Consider the following 24,018-nt stretch of genomic DNA (forward strand, 5'->3'; position numbering starts at 1 on the left):
GAGAAGAAAGAAATTTGCGAAATTGTTGGTTTATAAAATGTTGCAAAATGTATGACAGTAATTTCATTTAATATTCTCCAATCATCTCCTGAGACTACTACAGTTCTCACCCAGGCAGCCTGGAGAGCCTACCACGTGGACACTGCTCTCTGGCATGGAATGCTCTCGTGCTTTATTCGATAGAGGAGAGGTTTTTCTGGCCCTCAGAAGAGCTGCTGCCAGTAAGAGAGAAAGTGAAAGAATGGAGGAGAAAGACCAGACTATGGGAGGATGAAAGAAGGAGCTATACAGCTGTATGTAGCTAAATTCACGGTAAGGGTAAGAGGTTCTGAGCAGATCAATGTGCTTGCTCTGGAAGCTGAGGTGGCTCCAACACCCTGTCATTCTGTGGCTGACGAATGAAGGCCCGGGTGAAACCCTGGCACCACTGAACACAGTGGCAAAACTAAATTAACTTGAATGGGGCTGAGGTTTCACCTCATGACACTTACGTCTTCATTTATCTGTGACCATCACCTGTGATGTGAAGAGCAGCCACGTTGTGGGAAATACCAGAACTTGTTCTGAATTCTCTATAAATCTAGTTTAGCAAAAAAAAAAAGTGTATGTGCTTCACTTTAAGTGAAGCTAATTTGATGACTCAGTGAGGTTAGTTTGTGTGCCAAGGGATAGAAGGGCATAAATTTTTCAAGACAGGGGCATCGCATTTCAAAAGAGCTTCATCTGCCAGCCAGTGGCATTATGGCTAAGACCTTGTTATGCTCCTGGTATTATATGTGTTTTCCATGGATCTTCAGTTTTATTCAGGGTAGTTGTGTTTCAGATAACGGTTGGTCTTGTGTAGTGAAACTTGGTAAAGTGAAAAAATAAAGCCCTAGTGGTTTCTTAGTTTGTGGGTGCTGTTTTAGACATTCAGCTTGTCATTCTGAGTAACAGTTTAGCCTTCCCTCTCCCTGAAAGAAGTAAATTTGAAAGTAAAATCTGTTTCTGAGTTATCATACAGAATATTATCCAAACTGCTTGTTCTATTTCCTAAGGGATATTTTGGCATGATTAATGGATGTTGGCAATCAAAATTCCTGAAGGGTAGAAATGTTTTTTAGTGAAACTTGTAATGTGGCAAGCCAAAACCAAAAGTAATATTAATTAACAAGTTTTGGCATGGTATATATGTAATTTCATTTTTATAGCAAAGGGCAAGGGATTTGCCTGCACTGCAGTGTGCTTGGATCACAGAGAGCTTTACCCTTTATTAAACATATTATTTTTAATTTTGAACGGATGAGTGAGCATCAGTATGTGAAAACAATACATCCCCTTGCATTCCCTCATTGTGAAGAGCTGTGTTATAGGCACATAATAGGGAACTTTTTGGAACATTAACCATATTGTAGAAAGTCTACCCTTTTGACAGCTGCTTAGATTGCTCCTTTGCCATGCCCTTCAAATCATCTGGTCAAAGCACTTCACCGTCTTTTTTGAGTTGTCTATATTTGTGTTGATCAATCTGTCACACCAAGTTAAACAACACTACAGCTGGACTGTGCAATATACTTTATTTTTAGGTTTCTGGAAAAGATGTGTGTTCTGTGTGAGAACTGTGGAGGAAAGGCATCATTATCAAGGAATCCTAACAGTAAATTGAACTGCATAATTTCCTCCATCCCCAAATTAGCAATATAAGGTAAGAGAGATTGGATTTCAAAAACTGTGGTACTCCTCCCTCTATTCCAGTTTACTTGTCCTTGATTCATCTGTAGGGAAAACAAGCATGTTAAAAGGCAGCATAAAGCAGATAACTTCCATATATGTCTCGGCCTTATTAAGGTTTAAAGAGCCTAACTAATTTTCATGTTAAATTCTTGCTCATCTCCTAGTTTCAGATATCAAAACAATGCCATCATATTTGTCAGGCAGAAGAGTTATTTTCTTACTGTGTCTTCCTGGTGAAGGGTTCAAAATTTAACTCCTCTTTTTCCACAGGTATTCATTCTTGTTGCTCATTCCCCATTCTAAAAAGACTAAAAATTGCCTCCTTGGCTAATTTACTTGTTTTAATAAATCCGAAGAGCAATTGTTTGGGCTGGATATACCAACCCTCATTTATCTTTGATGCTGACTAAGATGGTTTGCATAGGTTGACTCTCTGCGACAGCTTCAGCTGGGGCTTTAGGACTCTGACAGATGAGTTATGGCTGATTTAGCTTCAGGAGTTTAGGATGTTACTACTGCCTGCCCATTTCTGCTTATCAGCTACAGGTTACCACTTTTCATAGCAAGGATAACAGAATAGAAATTGCAGTTATAACTCAATTGTCCCAGCTCAAGGACAATTGATCTTAGTACAAAACCTTAATTCTTGGCTTAAGCTAGTACACGGGATTGCACTCGGGAGCTCCTCTGGGCTGGGAATGGGGGAAACAGAGGCAGACAGCTGGGACGGACAATTGTGTGTGGTAGTACCAGATCTGCCAACACATCTCTGCAGGAGCCCTAAGAAACACCAAAAATGAAACTTCTGCCTTGTGTTGCACTAGTAGATCAGTTTTCAAGTCACAGCACAAGCTGTTCAGAAAAGAATAAAAAATGAATTTACTACTTTATCAGATCTATCCAGGAATTGTGACTCTCTTCCTCTCTCATTATTGCTTTGAGTTGATCAAAAAATGTTTATATTTAGCTTCTAGCTTGGACACGAATGAAACTATGAATCCATAAGTAGGGAAAATCCTAGCTCTGTCCTGCATAATTGATAAAATATTTTGTATATACACACATATGCTGTATTAAATATTTATGCTGTATATTATATTATATATATAAAATATGCTAATAACTTTTAAATTAATTTTTGCTTGTTTTTCTTGGTAATTTACTTTGTTCAAATTTATTTATATTTTGTATTACAGTCTATGCCTGTAAAAAATTAATTTTTAACGAGGAGCTTATCTTGCATTTCCTGCATTGATTGTTTCTGTGCTATAGAAAGAAGTTTTTTTCTACAGATTTTTTTAAAATACATAATTCTCACAAATACAATTTCATATTAAATTCTAAGCTCTTTAGGCCTTTCTCAAAAAAGCAATATAAAATTCCAAGAGTATATGTGGTATTATGAGACAGCAAAACCTTTTTTCAGGCAGTAGGTAAATTAATGTTGGTGTATTATGTGGAAGTTGGGGGAAGAAGTGTTTAAAACTACTAATTAAAATATCAGTTCTGTTACCTGAGAGTATTAGCTAATGCCTGACTAAGAAAGGAAAAGTCTCCTGAGTTTTAGGAACTGAACTATATTGTGTAAAACTTTTTTCCCCTTTGAGAGCAGCTGAGCTACATCTTTTAATGATGCTTTCTCTGCTTGGAGACAAATGTTAAATGTAGTCAATACTCTCCTTCCCAGCTTCTCCTTTGTCCGAATAACTTTCTGCATTTACTTAGCCCCTTGATGCAAATTTTATTGAAATCTCAATTCCATGTAAATTGGATCTCAAACTATCTTTTGAATTTTATCTAGAGGAAACATAAAGCTGCTGAGAATGCCTATTCCTCTTTGTCTCTCTTCATGCACTCTTACCGGTTCCATGGACAGTGAATTAATACTTTACTAATTTCTGTGGCACCTTTGCTCTGCTAGCTGACTAAGATATTTCTGACTTGTAGTGTAACTTAAAGGTCATAGTACTGGACTCTGAGAGGCTGCTAGTGAAGAGAATTAAAAAAAAATTAGGACTCAACCAGTCCTGCTGTTTGATGAAGAAAGCACAATTGGTCAATTGAGATTCATTATGAATTTGCTGAATTTTCACTGTTAAATGTGGTCAGAATTACAGTATCAGTGTTGAATACCCCAAAAGCAGGGACTTCCCTGTCAACTTGCAAAGCCTTGTCAGAATTACAGAAGGAGAAGATTAGCCAAAAGATGACAGCTTATAACAGGTTACATGAATCATTGGAAGTCTTCACCTTGAAACAAGCAGAGAGCAATATACAATTGCTGTATGTTCACATTTATTGCCATCAAGCTGGAAACACAAAGCTATATTCTGCAATAATTTGATCTCCCAGGGGTGTTTCCAGAGTATTTGTAAATAGCCTACATAGTGCTCAAGGCTAAAGGCAGCAAAGGTGTACGTGAACCTACTAGATGTAGCTGTAGATATTGAAAATCACTGAATCCACGTTTTGTGTGCATGCATTTATTACATGTGGAATGTAGTTGTATGGTGTGAGTGCTGTGTATTTAATCCTCCACCCTGGTGAGGTGTGACATTATGCAAGGTAATTCATTCCCACTGCAGCTCCACTCCTAATTTCACCCATGCATCACTTCTGTGTGCCTGCCCCAGTGTTCGTCAGACCTCTTGGTGAGCCACTTCTGCCTAACCCAGCGGAAAACTCACCCAGGAATATCTGGTTAGATTTCTGCTAAGCTAGAGAATTGCATTAGTGAAGTGCTGGACACTGCAGCCACATGAAGGCAGAGACAGATGCGAGAGGCACAAGCAGGGCAGGAAGGCCCTTTTTGGTGGCAGTGAATAATGTTACATTAGCTCAACTGTTTTGTGTAACTTTGTGCTAAAAGTGAGCTCAGGAGGATGGAACTAACACAAGCCTCTCTTCAATAAAAATAGTCCTGCAGAGCAATTTGCCTCTGAGCCAGGATAGATATAGTCTTTTCTCATAATTTGTTTGTAATGTAACCATTAACATGACTATTTTAACTTATAACCAGCATTGACATCTCTAAGATTGTATCTCTGTATCAGGATGTTTGGTACTCTTTAAATAAAAGCCCCTAGAGCTTGAGAATAAAAGACTAAAAGTTAAATTTTTAAGGGTATTTAGGGACTTAAAATGCAGAAAAATGCTTGTAGCCTGCAGAGTTGTAGGAAAAGGCCAGAAAGCTTGAAACTCAAGAATAATAGGAACTCAGCATTTTTAATGAATAACCTCTTGATTTTTTAAACAGTATTATGAGTTTCTGGGAGGTTAGTCCATGGTGTTTGAATACTAGGGATTGACAGTACCACATAATGGGGTGTGGATGTTTTTTTTGTACCAGTCTGGTTAAAAATTTGCATGACTGTAAAGAGAACTCTACAGGAAATTCTGAGAAATGTTAGCATAGGAAAAATGGCATCTGAGAAAGCAGACTTCAAAGAATACACGCAAATTTTTCTTCTGAACAGTCTTTTATTTGCATAGAGAAATGTACAAAAACAGTTTAAAGCTTTTCTGGGGGATTTTCTATTTGGCTCCAGAACATTCATAGTTCTCCTTAGTGCTGTACCCTGGCACTATTGCTATGATCCTCATTTCTCTTCTCCATTTCTCTCTTGCTTACACATTGCTCCTCTTGTGATACAGCTACATGGGAACATCAAAGAGAAGGCTGGCCCGATGCCCACTGCCTAAGGTGCAGTGACTACTCCACTGCTGCAGCTGGTTGCCTCAGGGCCTGATATGAGAGCAGCAGGCAGTTTTCAAGTAGCCCCTGTCAGCCCAGTAAAGGCAAACATGTGATCTAAGGGTGATGGGGAAGAGAAAGTCAGAGAGTATCTTGATACCTGTCCTTGGAGTCCCTTCCACCTTGTCTCCCATAAACCTCACAGGCTGTCATTGCTGCAACAGCTAATAACTAGCAGTCAGCTTTAAGCAGCTGGAAGAGGCTGTGAAAAGTGAGATGAAAGAGGGAGAGGCTGTAGCTTTGGCTCCTAGCCCTGGTAGCAGGATGGCGGCTGTGGAGGCAGCTGCCTGCGGTGACTGTCCCTCTGGCGTGATCTGTTACACAGATCTGCATGTCTCTTTGGCACTTTGAGAAGGTGGTGGAGACCCACTTCAGTGACACAGATACAGAAGTGTAAAACATGTCGTGTAGGAAAAGGCAGAGCTTGGTTCCAGACTGAGGGACCAGAGGCTCCATTTGCCAACACTGTCATGGGGGCTTGAATGTCCCTTCTTGGACCCTACTGCTCTGAAGAAAAGAAAAAAATGATTTTTGCTTTGGAAGCAGCTTTATTTTGTGCTGAGAGCCTCCTAGAACCCATGTTCCGCTGCTGCTGGGGAGATGTGTCGAATCAGTGTTTTACTTTCACTAGCAGGGTTTTCTGGTGTGATCTATTCCTCCTCTGGCTGGCAAACAGCCAGGTGAAATTGTACAGAACACCAGATATGAAGAAACTGGGAGAAAAAGCACTGTGTCTGTGTTGTGTCCAGACTGGAGTCAAGGAATTATGAATTGATATTTTCTTAAACTTGAGAATGGAATTACTGAAGCATTTATGATATTGTCTGCATGTGCTTTTCAGTGGAACAGAAAAACTTGTCTTTAACTGTAATTCCAGGCCTCCGCGTGGAAGGCTTTCATTGTTTCAATTGCAACTGATTAAATTTAACAAGTGTTTGCTAGAAAAGCTATATCTCACCTAGGTAAAATTACTTTGTGTGTGTTTAGCTTGGTTTATTTTTTTATTGATATGTTAATCTGGAGTAATTTTCTAGTGTTTCAAGGCATAATTGCTTTTATTTCTGTTTGTTTTCAATGATTAAAAATTAATTTTCTGAGACATGTCTTTCAAGTACTAGTTTCTTCTTAAAAAATGTATGTGTGCAAGTCAGGAATTGCTCTGAACCTATGAGATACAGCTTCCTGATCAGAGATACACAGTAATTATGTGCCACATATAGAGCAAAACACAAGAAGCCCTGTCATGTAGACTAGAATTCATGCTAGTAGGCCATGGTTTTTTTTGACTCATATTTAATTGTTGTCTCTTGCCAGTTTAAATAAAGTTCCTCCATTCAAAAATTCTGCAACCTCACTGCAAATTCTTACTTCTTACTTGCCAACAGAAATACCAGACTTTACTAATGTGCACTGAGGCAGCCAGGAGAATTTGCACTTGAATGAGAGCCCTTACAAGTGACTGCCAGAAATTCCAAGTTTGACTTATAGGTTTTTTGGGTTTATTTGTTTTTTTAGGAGAAAGGATTGTTTGGTAACTGTATCTTGAATATAGATGATTTTACACGTGACTGTGATTTTGCTGTCAAGACACAAACCTTCCAAAAGAGAAAAGAAATGTTGAATGGTAGAGGGTACCTGAATGAATGGTAAGATGGCACTAACAGAACCAGGCAGTGTTCATGCTCAATTTTGCTGGCTTTTGTTGAAAACAGTTGCTCAAATCTAGCAGGATTTGGACTAATCAGTGTTATACTTTTCAAAATTAGCTCGCTGGGAGAGTTGCTAGTCTGTCATCAGATCTTACTGTCTTTGCTGGAGATTCTGGGATGTGTAGCTGCAGTGTCCAAGTTAAACTATAGATACAGCAGTTAATGCAGTTAAAGCTATACTTATTTTCTTTATCCTTAATATTTGTAGTGATAAATTAACTGAGTGCAGTCAAAATCCCTGCAATGAAGCTGTAAGATACACCAGAACCTAGTGTGAAATCTTCTTCAGAGGTGTCTTGGAAGAAAAACATGTTTGCATTTTGAGATAAAGATGATATCCTTTAGTGCATCCACCAATTAAAGCAGTAAAACATCCCACGAGACACTAATATTTTGTTAGAACACAGTGAAGTGTTACATATTAATTACTTTCATGTTTTGCTTCTAATTATCTGTAACAGCCAAAGGTAACCAAACTGAAAATAAACAAAGCATATGCAGAAACTCTCTTGACCAAACACATGCTAGAGAATTTTGATATGGCTCCAGAGGGGCTTATTATGGGCTGGAATTGCTGAAATTTGCCTGTGGTTTAGGCATAAAACTTTTCAAACATGGCTGCACTCTGTTAGTTTGTTGACAGACTCATTCTATACAATTGTCAGCCCCCTAGTACATATTATAGAGGGGTCATTAGTTCTGGGAAAATGGAGTGTTTGTCATCACTGCAATAGAAGTGTGTACATATCATAAATGGTGCCTGAAGGGATTTAGTTCCAGGTTATTAAGTGTTCATTTGAGATGGCGGATAATAACTGCTGTTTCTGATATTTTACATTAGGCTGCCCTTACTGCTTGTAGGGCTTATTTTCAGTAACTGTTAGTCTTGTTATTATAAATACATATTTAATGATTAAGGCAGTATCAGCAAAATCAGTAAACTTATATACTGTCCAAAAGCTGCAAAGTATCAATTCATTAGTTAGCACTTTATCATTAAGCTCTAATAAGAACTCTGCTGCAACAGCATCCAGTAGTTAATGAGAAAGCATTGTTATTTGGAATTTTGTACATGTAAAAATGAACAATTGTTTAGGTTTTCGCTTATTAGAATACATACAAAAGTGCTAACACACATCTTATAGAATAAATTTCCTTTGAGAAGTTGTGGTGGAATCAACATCACACTGAAAACATTAAAATTAAGATATCAGGGGAAATGCAGGTCCTTTTTCAAAAGGTTTATCTTAAATACACTGTTGGCCACTCCAGTAATACTGTGTTTTCCTTGCCTAATTACACGTGTAACACATACCGCAAACTCAAACTCTATTTCTGGTTAACAACTGCATTACTATTATAGAAGTTTAGAGGAGTGAAAATAAGATAAATGATAGCAAAGACATGCTTCTCTGCTGCTTACTTGCAAATAAGCAATACAGTTTGAGCTTTTTGTATCATTATTTTGCAGATATGATTCCTTTGTGTTAGATACTAAAGCTAATAGAATTGAGAACTTTTCACTTTTACATCTATTTTTTTCCCTTTGTATACAGTTGAACAGTCAAAATATACAGGGAAGTTACAGTTCTGATCAAGTAGTGCCAATGCTCAGGCTGGGTGCGCAGCATCGTTACACTGGAAAACAAATGAAGTGTCCAGTTTTTTTAAGAATTGACCAATTTGTGAAAACACCCAATCTAAAAGTTGTCTTTCAGATTTCCTACTGCATCTTTGTTTCCCCTTTGATTATTGTCAAGCAATTGTTTTATTGCTACAGTTGTTTGAAATTTTAACTCTCACTGATGCTGATGCTGTTTACTATGGAAAAAAATGGTGATCCTGATTATGAACCTCTGAAGTCATACTATTGTGAGTAGACTCATGGAGGCTGACAACTGGCATTGAGTACCAGGTAAAGATTAAGCCAGTAGATGCTTTCATTTCGATAATCACGAGTAGGAAATGTTGCTTCATTTAATGAATGGCATTTCACACAAGTACACTTAATTACTGAGGTAGTGCAAGCAACCTATTATCCAGTTTGTCTTCCCTGGTAACTTAAATGTTTTCAGGCTGCTTGCCAGATTGCCACTGTTTGGGCTGGAACGTTCCCTGCTTTGTGTTCATCTTAGCTTGAACTATGTTTAAAAGTCTAAAAGTCTGCTGCCTGAATAGTAACAAATGCTTCTGAGAACACACAAATTTTAGCATGGATTTTGAAGCACTTTGCAAAAAGTACCATACTATAAACACACTCAGATGAAATAGATGAGAAGTAGGAGAAATAGGGAGATTTTTGTATTGGCAGTCCTGACTACTGAATTTTTGTGTGGGATTTTGGCCCAAATGTAACATGAATAACTGCTGCCTTCTCTGTTAGAAATAAATAGTATAGCAATGCTTAGTTTATGAACAGAAGCATCCCCAGGAAGTAAAAGATTTTCTAAAATTATTCTTCATTTCATCCTCATTTATCTACAGATGCCCTTTTCAATCCACAAGTATTTTTTTTTTTTACATGATTTACTATTCCTTATTCACACTGTGGCAGTGAAGCCCCAATGAAGTGATGTTTAATAGCTAAGACAGTGAAGACCAGCCCTCAGGACACAGCCAATTTGTAATTAGGAAGAACATTTGGGCTGGGAAATCAGTAATTAATAATCCTAATATTTAATTGTAGAACTGAATCAAGTGTAGCTGTTTTGTGGTTTCAAAAACAAATCTATACCAAGTGTTATATTAGCGTGGGTAAACTCTGTTTCAACACATCCAGCTCCGGTAGGTCAGCTGAACAAGCCATGTAGTTATGCAGGCTGGCACATATGCATGACTATATAATTAAATTATTGATCCTGTGCTCAGTTGCATTAGATCTGCTAAGGTACTACCTTTGGATCTTCCTGCAATGTACTAACATGCACTGAGCCCCTCTGTATTGTTTCATAGACTTGTGTACATTAGCAAGTGATTCAGCGCATTATAAGCAGCTCAGTAGATCAAAGTGGCTGGTGCTGAGGTCTCTGTATTGGAGTGTATGTGGTTCAGGGCTTTACTTCAGAAAGGATCTAATTTTCCTTCTTGAACATCCCTGATCTACAGGCTCGAAGCTGTCTGAAGAACTAGTACTTGTCTTAGAACCAAAGAGGCTGGGGAGCCTTTGGTGTGCACTTGGAGCAGGACTTCTGGTTTAGTTTCATTTCCCCTGAACAAAATCTGGTTTGCATGCTCTAGATCTGCTCTGTGAGCCAAATCAATGTGTGGTAAGTGGAGGCAGTTGGGGGATTCGCTTAAAAAAGTCTCTCCTGCTCTTAATTAAAATACTAACTCCAGTGTAGCAGCTGGCAGGTGGTGAGTCACTGTTGCTTTTAACACCTTGTATCTGTGAGTGCTTCTGAACAGTCACTGCATAAAGCTGGATTACAGCTGAACATGGTTTAAATTTACCGCTTTGACTGCCTTGGTTTGGGCATGCAGGACTTCAACAGCTAGACACTGCTCAGAAAGAGCTTAAGAAAGCATTTCTTGCTGTCTCTCAAGCATTAGTTCCTGGTTTCGGGATCAGAAGCAGTACTTAATAGCAACCATGTGAATGAGTGTAGTATGTGCTTACATCATCTGCCATGCACATAAATTTGGACACGCTAGTGGATGTTCTGCAGCTGACACCAGTATGCCAAATAAGTTGCATTGCTTCACAGATATGATCCACATCTGTTGCATCATATATCATAAGGTTTAAGTCCCATGACCAAAATTTTAGTCCCTGCCTCGTACTACAATTTTACTTGTTCTTTACTGGCTTAGGCAAGTACCGGGCTGGCTTATATGCAGATATAAGGCATGGTAATATCTTGCTAGTGCAGGCTTGAGGTGGTACTGATCTGTCCATGCAGACTAACTGATGTTCAATTCCAATTCTGTTGGAAAGAAAAGCTGGTAAATTAATTTTTCCTCTCAAGTAGCTAGTCTGATGCTTTTAACATAGCTAGTGCAGTGGAGATGATAGCCTAAATTCTCATTTGAATCTTCCTTTTTCATGGGAAAGTGGGAAGAACCAGGGACAGAGGAGGGAAAAATACTGTGCTCAAAGTATCCCAGAAGCTTATGCTCAGTGGATGTTTTGTTTTATCAGTGGGGACTGTGCATGTGGATGAGACAGATGTTTTCTAATGTAACACTCCAACTTGAGTGTTTTGTTTGCTTGCTTTTTTAATGAAAGCCAGGTTTCACATTTTCAGGCATGTTTGAAATGCCTAAATTCAGACATGAATTTCACCAACTCAGTAACCAAGACAAAAGGAAAAAATTGCTATATATCACCTTACTATCTGCTTTCAGCTTTGCAATTTGCAAGCAGCATATCTGGCTACATCTGCCTGCTACGCTTTATTATTTCTAGTACTTGATTCTTTTCTCAGTCTGGTTGTGTGAGCAGTAGCAGTGAAAATAGAGGAACACATGCATTTGGGAATAAAAAGCAGCTGATATCCAATACCATGGGGGTGCCAGGATACTGCTGTCCTGTAAAATATGGGTTAGAATCGGTAAGCGTGACTAATGCATATGCACTCGAACATCTCCCAAAGAGCTGTTTTTTGCTAAGAGTGGGAGGATTTTTGTCTTTCACACTTGTTATGTATAAACTTGGCTCTGCAGTGAATGTATCAGGGATGCATTCACAACTGAAATAGCTTCCATGTACTTGCTGTGATAAACAATGCCTGTGACACTCCTCTGGTGTGTAGTCAATCCGCTGCTGCCTGCTTGCAGTGGAAGTGATTTCACACGTCCTTCAGCTTCCTTAGAGCTCCAAATGGAAAAGCTGGTGCTCAGGAACCTAATGTGGTTCTTGGGTACTCTCTGGGGAATGCTGAAAATAACTGGTTGGATTTCATCTACTTCTGTGCTCTTTTTCCTGTTCCTTTTATAACATCAACAATAACTTAATAAGCAATCAGATATACTGTCATAAAAGTGTTCCTAGTAATTAAAAATATTGACATTAAACTTAAAAGAACAACAAATGCTTATGGGCCATTTTTCTGATACCTTTTTCTCTTGTCCCCCCCAGCATTAAGTGGGGATTACCTGCGCTGTTTTAGGTGAAATTACAACGCTATAAAACAGTGGTTAAATTAGTAGATTATCAGGCCTCTGGTTTTCAGAAGGAGGGAATGGGACACTTCTCCATTTCAGTAGTCCCTGCTTATGGCCTTTAGCAACAGCTGTGAAATAGTGGAGTATTTTGTTTTGTATGTAACTAGCAGCAGGTTCAAACCCTATTTGACCTGTTTCACAAGAGATTAATGCTTAACTAGTATGGCAACATAAGAACTTTTTACAAAATTATGGGAAATAAATGAACATAGAAGTAGGAGACCAGTACAGCAAAGGCAAAAGCAGCTACAACTTTATTATTGTTCAGTTTGCTTTTCTAAGAGAACACTGGAAAAAAATGATTGCTTTATGGGTTGGATTGTATGAAAAGAGTCTGATTCTACGTTCCCTTAAGCTTTCATTAACCAAAGAGCTTTGCAGAAATTTTTAATCCTTTACGGATCAGCAACATTTTTGTGATAAAATGTTTTTTTTCTATGGGAGAATACCACTTTGTAAAAGTGGGGACCTCCTGTAGAACTGTGTATTTCAATGAAATGTGGTTTTAAAGGGATAAAAAAGCATTTCTGTGAGGTCAAAATGGTTTACTTTGATTGTTGTTTTGTTTTGAAATTTATCAAATGTATTCCTGTGTACTTGCTCAGTATAAATAAAGATGCAAGGTAAAAGTGAATCTGTCTCAATGTCACTAGAAAGAAATAACTGTTTAGACTTATGACTGTTCTCTTGAGTATCAAGGTAATGAATTGAAGAGATAAGTAAATGTTTGCATCCAGAATACATGATATTTAGCTATACAGAGGTGTAGGTAAACAGAAGTCACACACTGTTACCCTGTGCTTAGCTATTTCTTCTTGTATTTCATCTGACCTAGAAGAAGATGAAATACAAAAAATGTCTGGATTAGTGCAAACCAGGTCTGGCGAGTGATACCTTGCAGAGTATTCCTGTGCTGTTATGAAGAACTGATTTGCTGCCTTGTCTTTCAAACTCTCATACTCGCTTCCTCTGACATTTCTCAGACTAGTTCATAGTAACCTCAGTAACCTTTTTCTTACCTACTCCAGAAAAGCCAGAATCCTTTCCTCTCTTCTTTTAATGATTAAGATCTGGAGAATCACCTATATGTTGACCAGAAAATCTCATTCCTTTTTTCTTCCTGATTCTGTTAAAGAATATCTTTTTCCTTCCAGCCAGCTGATCACACTAATCCTTAACTACCTTCACTAGTGGCTCATCAAGACAGGCAGGACAGGTTATATCTGCATTAAGCCAGACTGTGTGTCAGCTCTGTAAATGGAAATGTGCAAATTTGCATGCAGCCACCTGAAAGTATTATACCTATTAAACAAATGATCATCTGTCCTAGGAATATGTTATTGTCACTTGAAAATGCAGAGTTACATAACAAAGCCCTGCTGCATCAGACCAATCATATATCATGCAAAATTAAAGGTGCCTGCTGCTCATCTCTCCCTCAAGAGTTTTTAAGAGATTATATACTGTGGCTATTCTTGCACTGAAATTCATCAAGGCTTTATTGGTATATCTTGCAGCTGATCTGGGAAAGGGCCTGATTCTGACCTCTTGCTTGTCCAGCTGTGTAACTGTTCGTTCACAGGTGCACGCAGAAGGTCAGGGTCAGGCCTGATGCTTTCTCTGTTTTCCCAGTATCTTTAGGCAGCAGTTTTATCTGTTGAGGGAAGAGTCTCAATAGACAGCAGCCTCATCTGTTCTTTCTGCCTTTTCACATGTGCCTGGACCTGTTTTGCTCGGCCTTCCAGCCTCTGAGTCCATTCATGGCGAAGTCTGCAAAGAGAGAACAAATGCTTAGCGAGCATGGAGCCAAATCTTTCAAATGTATCCAGGGCTTTTCAGCGGTGTGGAAGCTTACCTCTCTTTCATCACCATAGCACTTGCCCTGTATTTATTTACCATCTACACATCTCTCTAGCTTGCTAGATTGGGAATGCAGGGGAGAAAGGGATAGGGCTGATGGTATCAGTGGATGACGTTGCTGGATTCCTAATGAGTCAAACAACTGCTGAAATACTGTCATTAGTGTGAAGTGCTCTTTTTTCCCTCTGGGGTATTCTCAAAGCCGCACAGAAGGACTGTCTTCCTGGTAAGGTCATGCAATGTATAAATTAAAAGTTACAGTTAAAACTCCCTAAACTTTAGTGTAAGGTACTCTGGAGAAGAGAAAGCAGGATTTTAATTATGTCCATTTGGTTTTACTTTGAAGCAAGAAGTGAAAAAGAAAGTGTAACCATTTAGAACCCAAAATCGCTGCAGACCTTATATGTGTTTAATGAAAGGAATTGATGTCACATGCAAGAGGATCCACATAGCTTTAAGATACAAGTATAGTACAAACAGAGAAGAAAATCACTAGGGACCACCATAAGATCTCTGTTGGCAGAGTCATTTTCCAAAGAAAAACATGTTATGAAACACCTGACCCAGCAATGCTATAGGATTAGATGTCACATGTTAATGCCAAATGCATCAGGGAATACATGGTTTTTTTTATGTTACATTTGATGTACTAATAAGAATAACAGCTAAAAATTTCATCTGAGAATAACTTAACTGTAGGTGTTTTACATAGACACTTGTGTTAGTTTGACTTCTGACTTCTGAGTTTGTTTGCAAATTGTGTATTAAACTTTTCCCATCTGGGGACATGCCCTGCCTTGACTTCACTATTCTTTTGTGAGCATAGTCAAGCCTCAAAAAATCAGTGCATTTAGTTAGGAAATATTTGCCATTCAAAGCACTGCCTTTTCCCTGCTGTTCCTTGTTAGCTAGCATCCTAGGGGTCACAGAGGGAGCACTTGCTTATGCTTAGAGCCATCTAATTCTCCCAAGTGCCAGTTATACGAGATAGTGGCCCTGTAGATTTTATAATGACAATGTCAGTAACCTTGCAAAAGTACCTCTTTTCGAATTATAGAACACTTTGTGAACAACTTGGGCTTCGGTCAGGTGACCTTGAATGAACTTGCTTGCATCTGTTTCAGTTGTGACCTGAACTAATTATGACTTATTCAAAGTTCTTTTGGTGCATTTTTTCTATTTGGAAAAGACCATATAAAAACACATTTGTGAAGTTAAAAATATTGTTAATATTGGCTGAACACTGTGAACACTGTGTCTTCTTTCCAGCAACTTGGTGATCTAGAATTGGGAATGTCATTGACTAGCTGGAGTAGGGTCCTGAGAACAGGGCTCTCTACACTTGGTTCTGCTGGGACACGAGGCCTGCAGAGATCTTAGTTTCCGTATCTTTAAAATGACTATCCTAGCTTCTCCTTGGGCACCTGGAACAGGGTCCCTGGAATTTTGCTTAAAGAAACAATCCTTTACCAGCACATTCCAGTTTGTTGAAATCAAATTAATTTATATGAATATTCCAGTTTTAAGAAAACTTTAAGCAGAAAAACACCTTTGTCAACTTCAGGTGGAAACCCCATCAGACAAAAGAAAAGATATACACCTTTCCCATCCTCTTGTCCCTTCAGTTATTGGTCAGGGGACTCCCTTGGTGTGTGTGGGATCCTGGTTCAAACTCCTGAGGTACAACATGTAGAACAAGTATCTGAAGCAGTATCCCACATTACAGTGGAGTATCTCTACCAAGACCAGAGTTCTTTTTAGGTGGTGCCTGTTATTCTATATTTTTTTGCCCCCCAAAGTTCAAATAGCCTTGTTTTTTATTTGTTATAAAACAGGAATGTTTTTGAAATGTGTTCCATTGAGTAGGAAAACCAGGTTGTACCATATCTAGCTGTAAGCTTAAATGATATAAAGGGCTGTTAAATGTGATAAAGGCACTGTGGATTTCCTTGTATTCCACATTAACGGGTGGTGTTCCTGTCCCCTTAATATAACATGTTTATTTGCTGTACCAGTTCCAGGTAAAAATCCTGATATTTTCTGGCTGTCACAAGTCATAGTGTCAAGGTGCTTTATTTTAATGTGGCTATGCTCCGAGGCCTTTGAAGAATGCTCATGAGGTTCAGGGGTGAGGGCTGTCTGAGTTTCCATACAGAAGAGCCATGGAAATATGAGACAAACAGCTGTGAGAGGAAAAGCGCCAAAGATCCAGAACACAATCTGTGCTATGAATAAAGCAGTACAATAACAGGTTACCTTATTTTAAAGCATGTGATAGCATGCCTGCTTTCTTGTGCAAAAGGAAAAATGACACTTACTTGTTCAAGGCACTTTTACTCAATCTAGACTCTTCACCTTCTCGTTGCTTAGTTTGTTCTTGAATGATCTTTTCCCAGAAGTTCTTCAGCCCTTCTGCATCGTGACCAGCCATCTTGTGGTGTTTAAAGTTGGTATGCTTGCTCATTTTCTGAAAAGCGATTTGGAGGTCAGAGCAGTCAGGAGCCTAACCTGAGGCAGACACTGCGTTGCTGAGCCCTTTGCAATTTCTTTCTCATAAAGTACTATTAATAAAGTATGCCACCTGAGAAGAATAGGTAACTGATGCTTATTCTGCCTTGCAGCAAATATCAGGCATTGAAACAGGCCTGGGGTGATAGTTAAATAATATACCTCTATTTTTGGTACAGAGTAATGACTAGGCATGGCATAGTTCTCTGAAATGTTGTGGAGGTCTCAGTATGAGAGAGATTTTAAACAGTATTGCAAGAACTTGAGAAAAATACTTTCATGTATAGCATTATCCTCACTGGAGTTTAGATAAGATGTTCTGAAGGGTTTTCCCTTTTCCTACCTCTTGTGGTTTCAAAGGAGATCATAGACAGTTGTTATCCAAAGGAAGTATGTTGCCCTTGAATGATTCCTGTTACTACTGCAAATGATATCAAGCACAAACTATTCAGGGGAATTATGAATCTAAAGTAGAAGCACACAGAGTACAAAGCACTGGGGAGCATGTTATGGCCTTGTTCTTTCATTTATCAAAAATTCTGGCTTAAATACTGTTAAAAATAGAGCTTGTTAAAATATAGAGATGAGATCCAATAAATGAGAAAAAGGACAGAAATGAGAGGAACTTCTCCTTGCTAAATGCATAATGTTCAAATGTGGAGGGCATTAAAATTCTCAGCATGTCTAAGGTGATTGCTGATACCACCAAATATGCATTGGTTATCAGACCTTAATGGTACCTTGAAAAGTTAAGATCTGTTTTTTATTCCCAAAGGAAATTAACAGAAAAATTGCATCATATGCTATATTTGTTGCCGGTCAAACATTGCTTTGATATGAAATTAAATAAGGTACCAACAACCCCGCACACCTCTCAACAACCCCAAGCTTGAAGCAGGATTTCCTATATCAGTCTCCTGCAATAACTCGCTCCTGCAGGTAGGAGAATGGGATGATAGAAGGAAGAAACAAAACATACTCCTGAGCTTTTTACAACTGGATGAATATGTACTTTGGGTCTCTTGTGAAATCCCTTTGCTTTCTTGTGTTTGTCCATAGTCTGGCCGTCACTAGATGTTTTTGCCAACTGTCTACTCCGGAATTGCTGATGAGATTAGTGCCTCATAGACCCTAATATGTTTTTGTGGGTCTGCTTTGAAGACAGGGTCATGCTTTATGAGCTATCCTTAAGAAATACTAAGAAGGCTATGCCAATGTAGACCAATCTGAGTAAACTGTTGTTTCATGCAATGCTGATAGCAGAAGACCAGAAAAATAGAAAGGGAGAGTCAGATGTGACAGGAAGGCAGACTTGCATAAGGTCTTCCTATTCAATTCTGTATTTTAAACTCCAGAGGTTTTAAAAGGGCACATGGAAAAGCTCTTGGGAGTGATTTATCTTCCTAGCCAAAATATTTTGGATTTGCCATAATATTCACAAAATGGTTTTTGAGAAAGCCCCCAAATAACAATTAATTTTGTCAAAATCTCTGCTAAGTCTGATCAAACTAAAAAACTTGTTTAAGAGAACGAACAGTCTCTACCACCTCCAGATGCAGTATTTTTCCACAGAGAAGTCCAGATGCTTAAAGACCAGCACAGTTCAACTGGAGTAGTAAGTGTGTGAACTGGTACACATACATGTAATATAATCTCCTACTGGATGGAGTGTCAAACGCGTCTGAGCAGTTAGTATTCTGGTCCTCTTTACAGTAAGGTTAGCAAGAGCTGTAACACCACCAAAACAATCAGACATTTTCTCTGAGGCAAATAGCAGGTGTCTAATGTTTCCTTCACTGTGGTCTTGGGATAGCACAGATGTAGCACAGCAGGGTGGAGGGGAAGTTGCTACACAGTTATGGACATGACAGTTTGACTGCTATCTTTTCCTAAATGTGCTTTGCATGTCGGTGATGTGGTCTAAATGAGAATAAAGGCAATCTTTTAATAATCTTTTGTCTCACTGTGAGGCACTGAAATAACTGAAATAACAAGGCTTCATCTTACAAAAAAAGATATGCATGTCACAGACACATTGGAATATGCCCTGTCTGTATCTTAATTCTATAGGCTTCAAACAGTGTTAGAAAAAGTCTCTGGTAATAACTTGTTACAGTGAGTGATGGAATACGATTATATCATCTTTCCTAGACCAGCAGGTCACTTGGGTCGTTGCACCATTTAAAGACTCTTCTATCAGTAGCTGCTGCCCACTTGACACTCTTCAGATAATTATCCTGTTGCCTTAGAAGCCAAGTGCAACCTGCTGACAAACTGTCCAAGTAGGTTGCCCTCCAAACCCTATTATCCTTTGCCTCGCGTAGGAGCCTGCCATAACACATTAACCTTTCATACCAGCTTTTATGCTTATGCTTAAGCTTTTATGATTACGATTAAGCTTTTATGATTATTAAACTTCTAGAAGCTCTTCAAGTGGTACAAAAGAGGACTTTCAGTCTTTATCTGAGTTGTAAATTGGTTAGATTTTTTGGGAGTGCTTGAGGGTTTTGGGTGTCTCTGTCCTTGGCTGCTCTACTCAGAGGCATAAGCTATGGTCAGCTTGGGTACCCCAAAGAGGGAGGTACTTCTGCAAATGTTAGTCCAGCTTGATTCTGGGACTCTTTGGAAACCAAGAGGATTTGACTTGATAATAGTTCCCAGGCATGTCAGAGATAGGTAATGTTTCATATGGCATCACCCTGGTGTCCTTGCTAAGCAGATTCTTGATACAGGACTTTTGCATATGATGGTGCCTGGCACGACTAGTCAGCATTTCTCATGTTGTGATATGTGAAAGTATCCTTTCTGTGTGCCTGGCATTAAAACATCTATGTGTAGAAAGATTAGAGTTCACATATACTGTATAATACCTTCTTTTTTTCTAATCAAAGAATTCTGTTTAGGAGTTTGGTCTGGATTTTTGAGTAATTATCTGAGTTTGTTTTACTTGTAACAAACAATTTTTTTATTATTCCTCTAGAAAACTTTTTGTTGGGTGAGTTTCTGCTTCCTTTTAAGATATCTCAATATTAAAAATTGAAGTTACAGTGACAATTTAAGTTAATTCTGGCAAACTTGTTTGTTCATGACTCCTTTACCTAATGGCCTATAGATACCTCAGGGTTCAGATACTGCCTGGATAGTTAAGTCACCTCTGTAAGTAATAAATATTTCCTTGGATCACTCTACCAGTTTTTCCTGAGCAGAAAGTGATCAAGGAATACAGGAAGGTTCTTTATCATCTTTGTTTTTATTTCTGGTAGTGAGGTATTGTCCCAGAGAAATTAAAGGAAAGTTGAGAAGGCATCTTTCTGACTGCTAATGGCAGATTATTTTAACATGTTTTTCCACTAATATAAAAATAAAATATGCAGATAACAAATAGGCAACAATAACGCTACTATGGACCCATAATGATTCGTTCAGAGGACTTGGATGGGTGTGAATATTGTTTACAGACTGAAAGTTTATGTTATGAAAATTTCTACAATACATTTCCTGTGAAGGACCACTAATGTGTGCATAATGCTGGTGCAAGGCAGAGTCCCTTACTTCTTCAGGTAAGATGGCTGAGGAGAGGATATTTTTGTACGAACTGTGCACTCTTACCTGTCCATTTGAAGTACAATTGGACAATTTTGCTGTAAGTGAAGATGATAAAACAACATTTAAATAAAGGTAAAACTAGATTTTTGCTGAAGCAGCTTATCTATTAGGTATTTCTGAAACTCAGCTGTCAGAAATATGATCATATGTGTATGAGAGGATTTTTACAGTATTGGTTATTTATAAGAATTAATTTATGTGTTCATGAATTGTTAATTCATAGATAACATCTGTAAAAAAGCTGATAGCAAATAAAATTGCAGTTGCTACAAAATAAAAGTGTCTTACATTTATAATCAAATTATAAGTCATGTGGCCATGCAATAATCTGGAAGACAGCCTATCACTCGTGATACACAGATAGCATCTACGCATAAATACATTGGTTTAAATTCTTTGAGCTGCTGCCCCAGACCATGTTTAAAGGAAATTCAAGTGTGAGTGATTAGTAGATTTTCTCCAGCAGGTCTCTTCTGTGCAAGGGAGAAGAAATTTTGCTTCTAGCTGGAGGCTAGCATGTGCACAGCCTTTTTTCACACCCACAAAATTAATATAGAAACAGACAGTGGTACAACCTCCTGTCTTTTAAACAGATCTGCAGGCCAAATGTGCTTTGGAAAGATGTTAATTAGGTGTTTCCAAATACGCTGGTCTTAGCCCTTTTCCAGACTGCACGTACTGGTTTATAATAATTTCATACAACCTCCACTGAGATACCAAAAGGAGGTTCAACAAATATCTAATTTCTCTTCTCCAGCCTTCATAACTGCATTTGTCCTTTGGAAACTATGCCAGAAGAAATTTCAGAATGAGAAATGACTTTCTTGTGATTTTTAACAAAAAATACTATTTTAGTAACTTCTGGGTAAAATAGGCAAAAGGAAAAAATTCAGGATTTTTTAACCCAATTTCAGTCTTTCTGGGAAAAATATGTCTTAATCTAGCACTCTTTGAGAGACAATACTTAAGCATACAATGATAAACACTGAAAATCTTTTTACTCTTTACAGAGAGATATTTTACTGTATCCAGTAAAGCTGTTGATAACTAAATATATTTTGAGAAAACCTCAAAGTCACTTTTAATCTAAATGATTCATAATAAAAAAATTCAATCAATTGGTTTGGCTAACAGAACAAAACAAGCCAACCATATGTATTTTTTCCCATTGGAAAATATTTTAACCATGAAGATGAAACAACATTTAAACACTTCTAAACTTTATTTCCAAAATGCTTGTTTTGAAATAACAGAATCTTTGACAAGAATGATTTTGTTTATATTTAAAATGATATTTCTATTGTAAAAACTGGAGGTATGGCTAAATTTAACACTTTCAAAGAGTTTGAGCATTCAGCCATTTTGAATGTTGAACATGAGCATTTATGTTTGCAAAGAAATTCCCTAGTCATTTAGTGGTTTTTTGGAGCCCATTGTAAACAGTGAAAAGATTGTCTTTGATTTCAACTGGGATCAGCCCCTAAGGTCATATCATGGCCTGAGCTATTTTATCTTTCTCAGGCCACTAATTAGTGTCCTGTTCCTTTTGCCCTTCACTGGGATTTGTTTGCCTAAACATAGAACATTTTTCAGCATTGCAGAATTGCTATTACAGTATAGTGCATGTGCTCAAAACATGTTTTTTTGAAAAAAGCTTTATGTTCTAAAATGTTTTAAATTATGCTTGTAGGTTGAATGTCCTCTTGCACATTAATTTAATTAATGCCTTTCTTTCACCTGAAGTATATTTAACCAACTACACAAGTTCTAATAACAGTACACAAAACTGACACAGAAACAAACAGGTTAATAATGGAAGTTAAGATTAGAATGAAACAAAACAGAGGCAGGATACCTCTGAGATTTTATAAATCAGACAGGATCAGATTATTTTCCAGTAAAATATACAGTAATATAGAGAATTCAAGGTCATGAAAGGAAAAGAAGAAAGCATTATTCAAATTCACAGGTTCTAATAAAAATAAAATAAATGTATGTGCCTGTATATCTAGGTGAGTTTAATAATCAAGATAGGAAGAGAAAATCTTATTTTGGCCAAAATACAAAAATATAAATGCTTACTTTGATGGTATAGTAGCTTCCTCTTCTGTCAAAGTATGGATTTCTTGGGTGATTACTGAATAGTGTCAGTTTTACCTCTGGGTTCCCCTTTTCCAGAGGACTCCAACTGCCAAAAGTAACTGATGAAATCTTTTCATCCGTCACCCATTTTTATTTAGAAGTGGTGACATCTGCTATTTTGAATTAGTTTTACGGCAGGGGAAAAGAAAGCCCAAACCCACAGTCTTGTTTTGTGAAGTGGAATGGTCAGGCAGTGGAATGACCAGACAGTTGTAGGGCACAAACTCTGAATGCCACATTTGATCTGTGCTATAATTTTTGGCAGGTGCTGCTGATGTCATACGTTGGCTCTGGAGAAACAGTTATTCTTTGACAAATGCAGATCCCTGGAACATAACTTCCATATGACTTGCAAGAATTTGGTACTGTCCCCTCCAAGAAAATGGATAGATCTGAACAGAACATGTTGAATAACACAGCTTGTTTCAGGCTTGTGTCACTGCGTGACTGACAGATAAATATATATTTTTTTCTCCTTCTGAAGTGTTGCTCTGTAAGAGCACCTGGTAGGCTACATGACAGGATTCCAGCTAAGCTGTTAATACCCTGAATAGCACAGGAATTTGAACTCAGCTGGTTGCTAGCTGGGATCATAGCATATATAATTTGTTATAGAATTTAGCACTTCCACTTTCTTGGGTGGATTCTTCCCCCCTCCACCGGTACCACTGAGATGAACAGAAAAACACAGGGGAGTAAGGTACTACTTACTCTGACAAAGGGAGAAAAGATTGGGAGGTATCTCCTTTTCTCAGCTGTTATTGGCAACCTAACTACATAACCCCTCTGTTCCATTTTGAAATGAGTTACGTTTCTGCCTCCAGATACTTCCGGTGAAAGATTGCTCCAGAAATTTCCTTCTCATTTTACATTTCTTTTAATTTCCACCCTAAACTTATTCAAGAGAGAATTTCCGCTCCCCTTTGCTCTAGGATGTATATAGAAGAAATCATCTCCCCTCTCATTCTTTGTTTTGCTAAGATAAATCAATCAAGGCCTTTGAACTCTTCCCATATCCATTCTCTTGATAAGTCTCATGGCCTTTCTCTGCACCTGCTCTGGTTTTAATTCAGTCTCATTGAACATGGGTGATCAGAACTGTATGTAATATCCCAGCTGAGTACTAGTACCTTAAACACGGTGTGACTGCTTCCTTATTTTGATTGGAAATAAATATCTGATATGTCCTAGAATCACATTTATCTTTTTCAGAGATGTATCATGCTCATAAACACTCTCTAATCAGCTAACACACCCACCTAGTTCTCCTCATTTATTTTTTCCAGCTGATAAGCTCCTGCGTATAAAAGAAATGTTAAGTAGATCCTAAGTTCATGACCTGTCTTTTGTGCTCTTTCCTCTATTTCAGTCCTTCAAGTAACCTGTTTCTTTTGTATCTGATATTCAGTCCTCTGTGCTGATGACAACCTCCCAACTTTGTGTTATCTGGAAAATTTCTTTAACACATGCCTTCATTTTGTGCCAAGTGTCACCACTCAGAACTGTAGCAGCACCGCTCAAAAACTAGTAAGACAGCTCCCAAGGAATTCCACTTGAAACCTT

General features: G+C 38.1%; 1 protein-coding gene across 1 annotated transcript; it reads right to left on the bottom strand.

Moving 5' to 3' along the window:
- Nucleotides 1–13,976: 13,976 nt before the first annotated feature.
- LOC136995417 (protein FAM240B-like) lies at nucleotides 13,977–16,663 on the bottom strand. Its single transcript, XM_067316414.1, has 2 exons — nucleotides 16,518–16,663; nucleotides 13,977–14,109 (listed from the first exon to the last, which is right to left on the bottom strand). The coding sequence occupies exons 1-2, from the start codon at nucleotides 16,661–16,663 to the stop codon at nucleotides 13,977–13,979; spliced, it is 279 nt and encodes a 92-aa protein (XP_067172515.1).
- Between the last annotated feature and the right edge of the window lie 7,355 nt (nucleotides 16,664–24,018).

This window comes from Apteryx mantelli, chromosome Z (genome assembly GCF_036417845.1).
Source record: "Apteryx mantelli isolate bAptMan1 chromosome Z, bAptMan1.hap1, whole genome shotgun sequence".
Lineage (NCBI taxonomy): Eukaryota > Metazoa > Chordata > Aves > Apterygiformes > Apterygidae > Apteryx > Apteryx mantelli.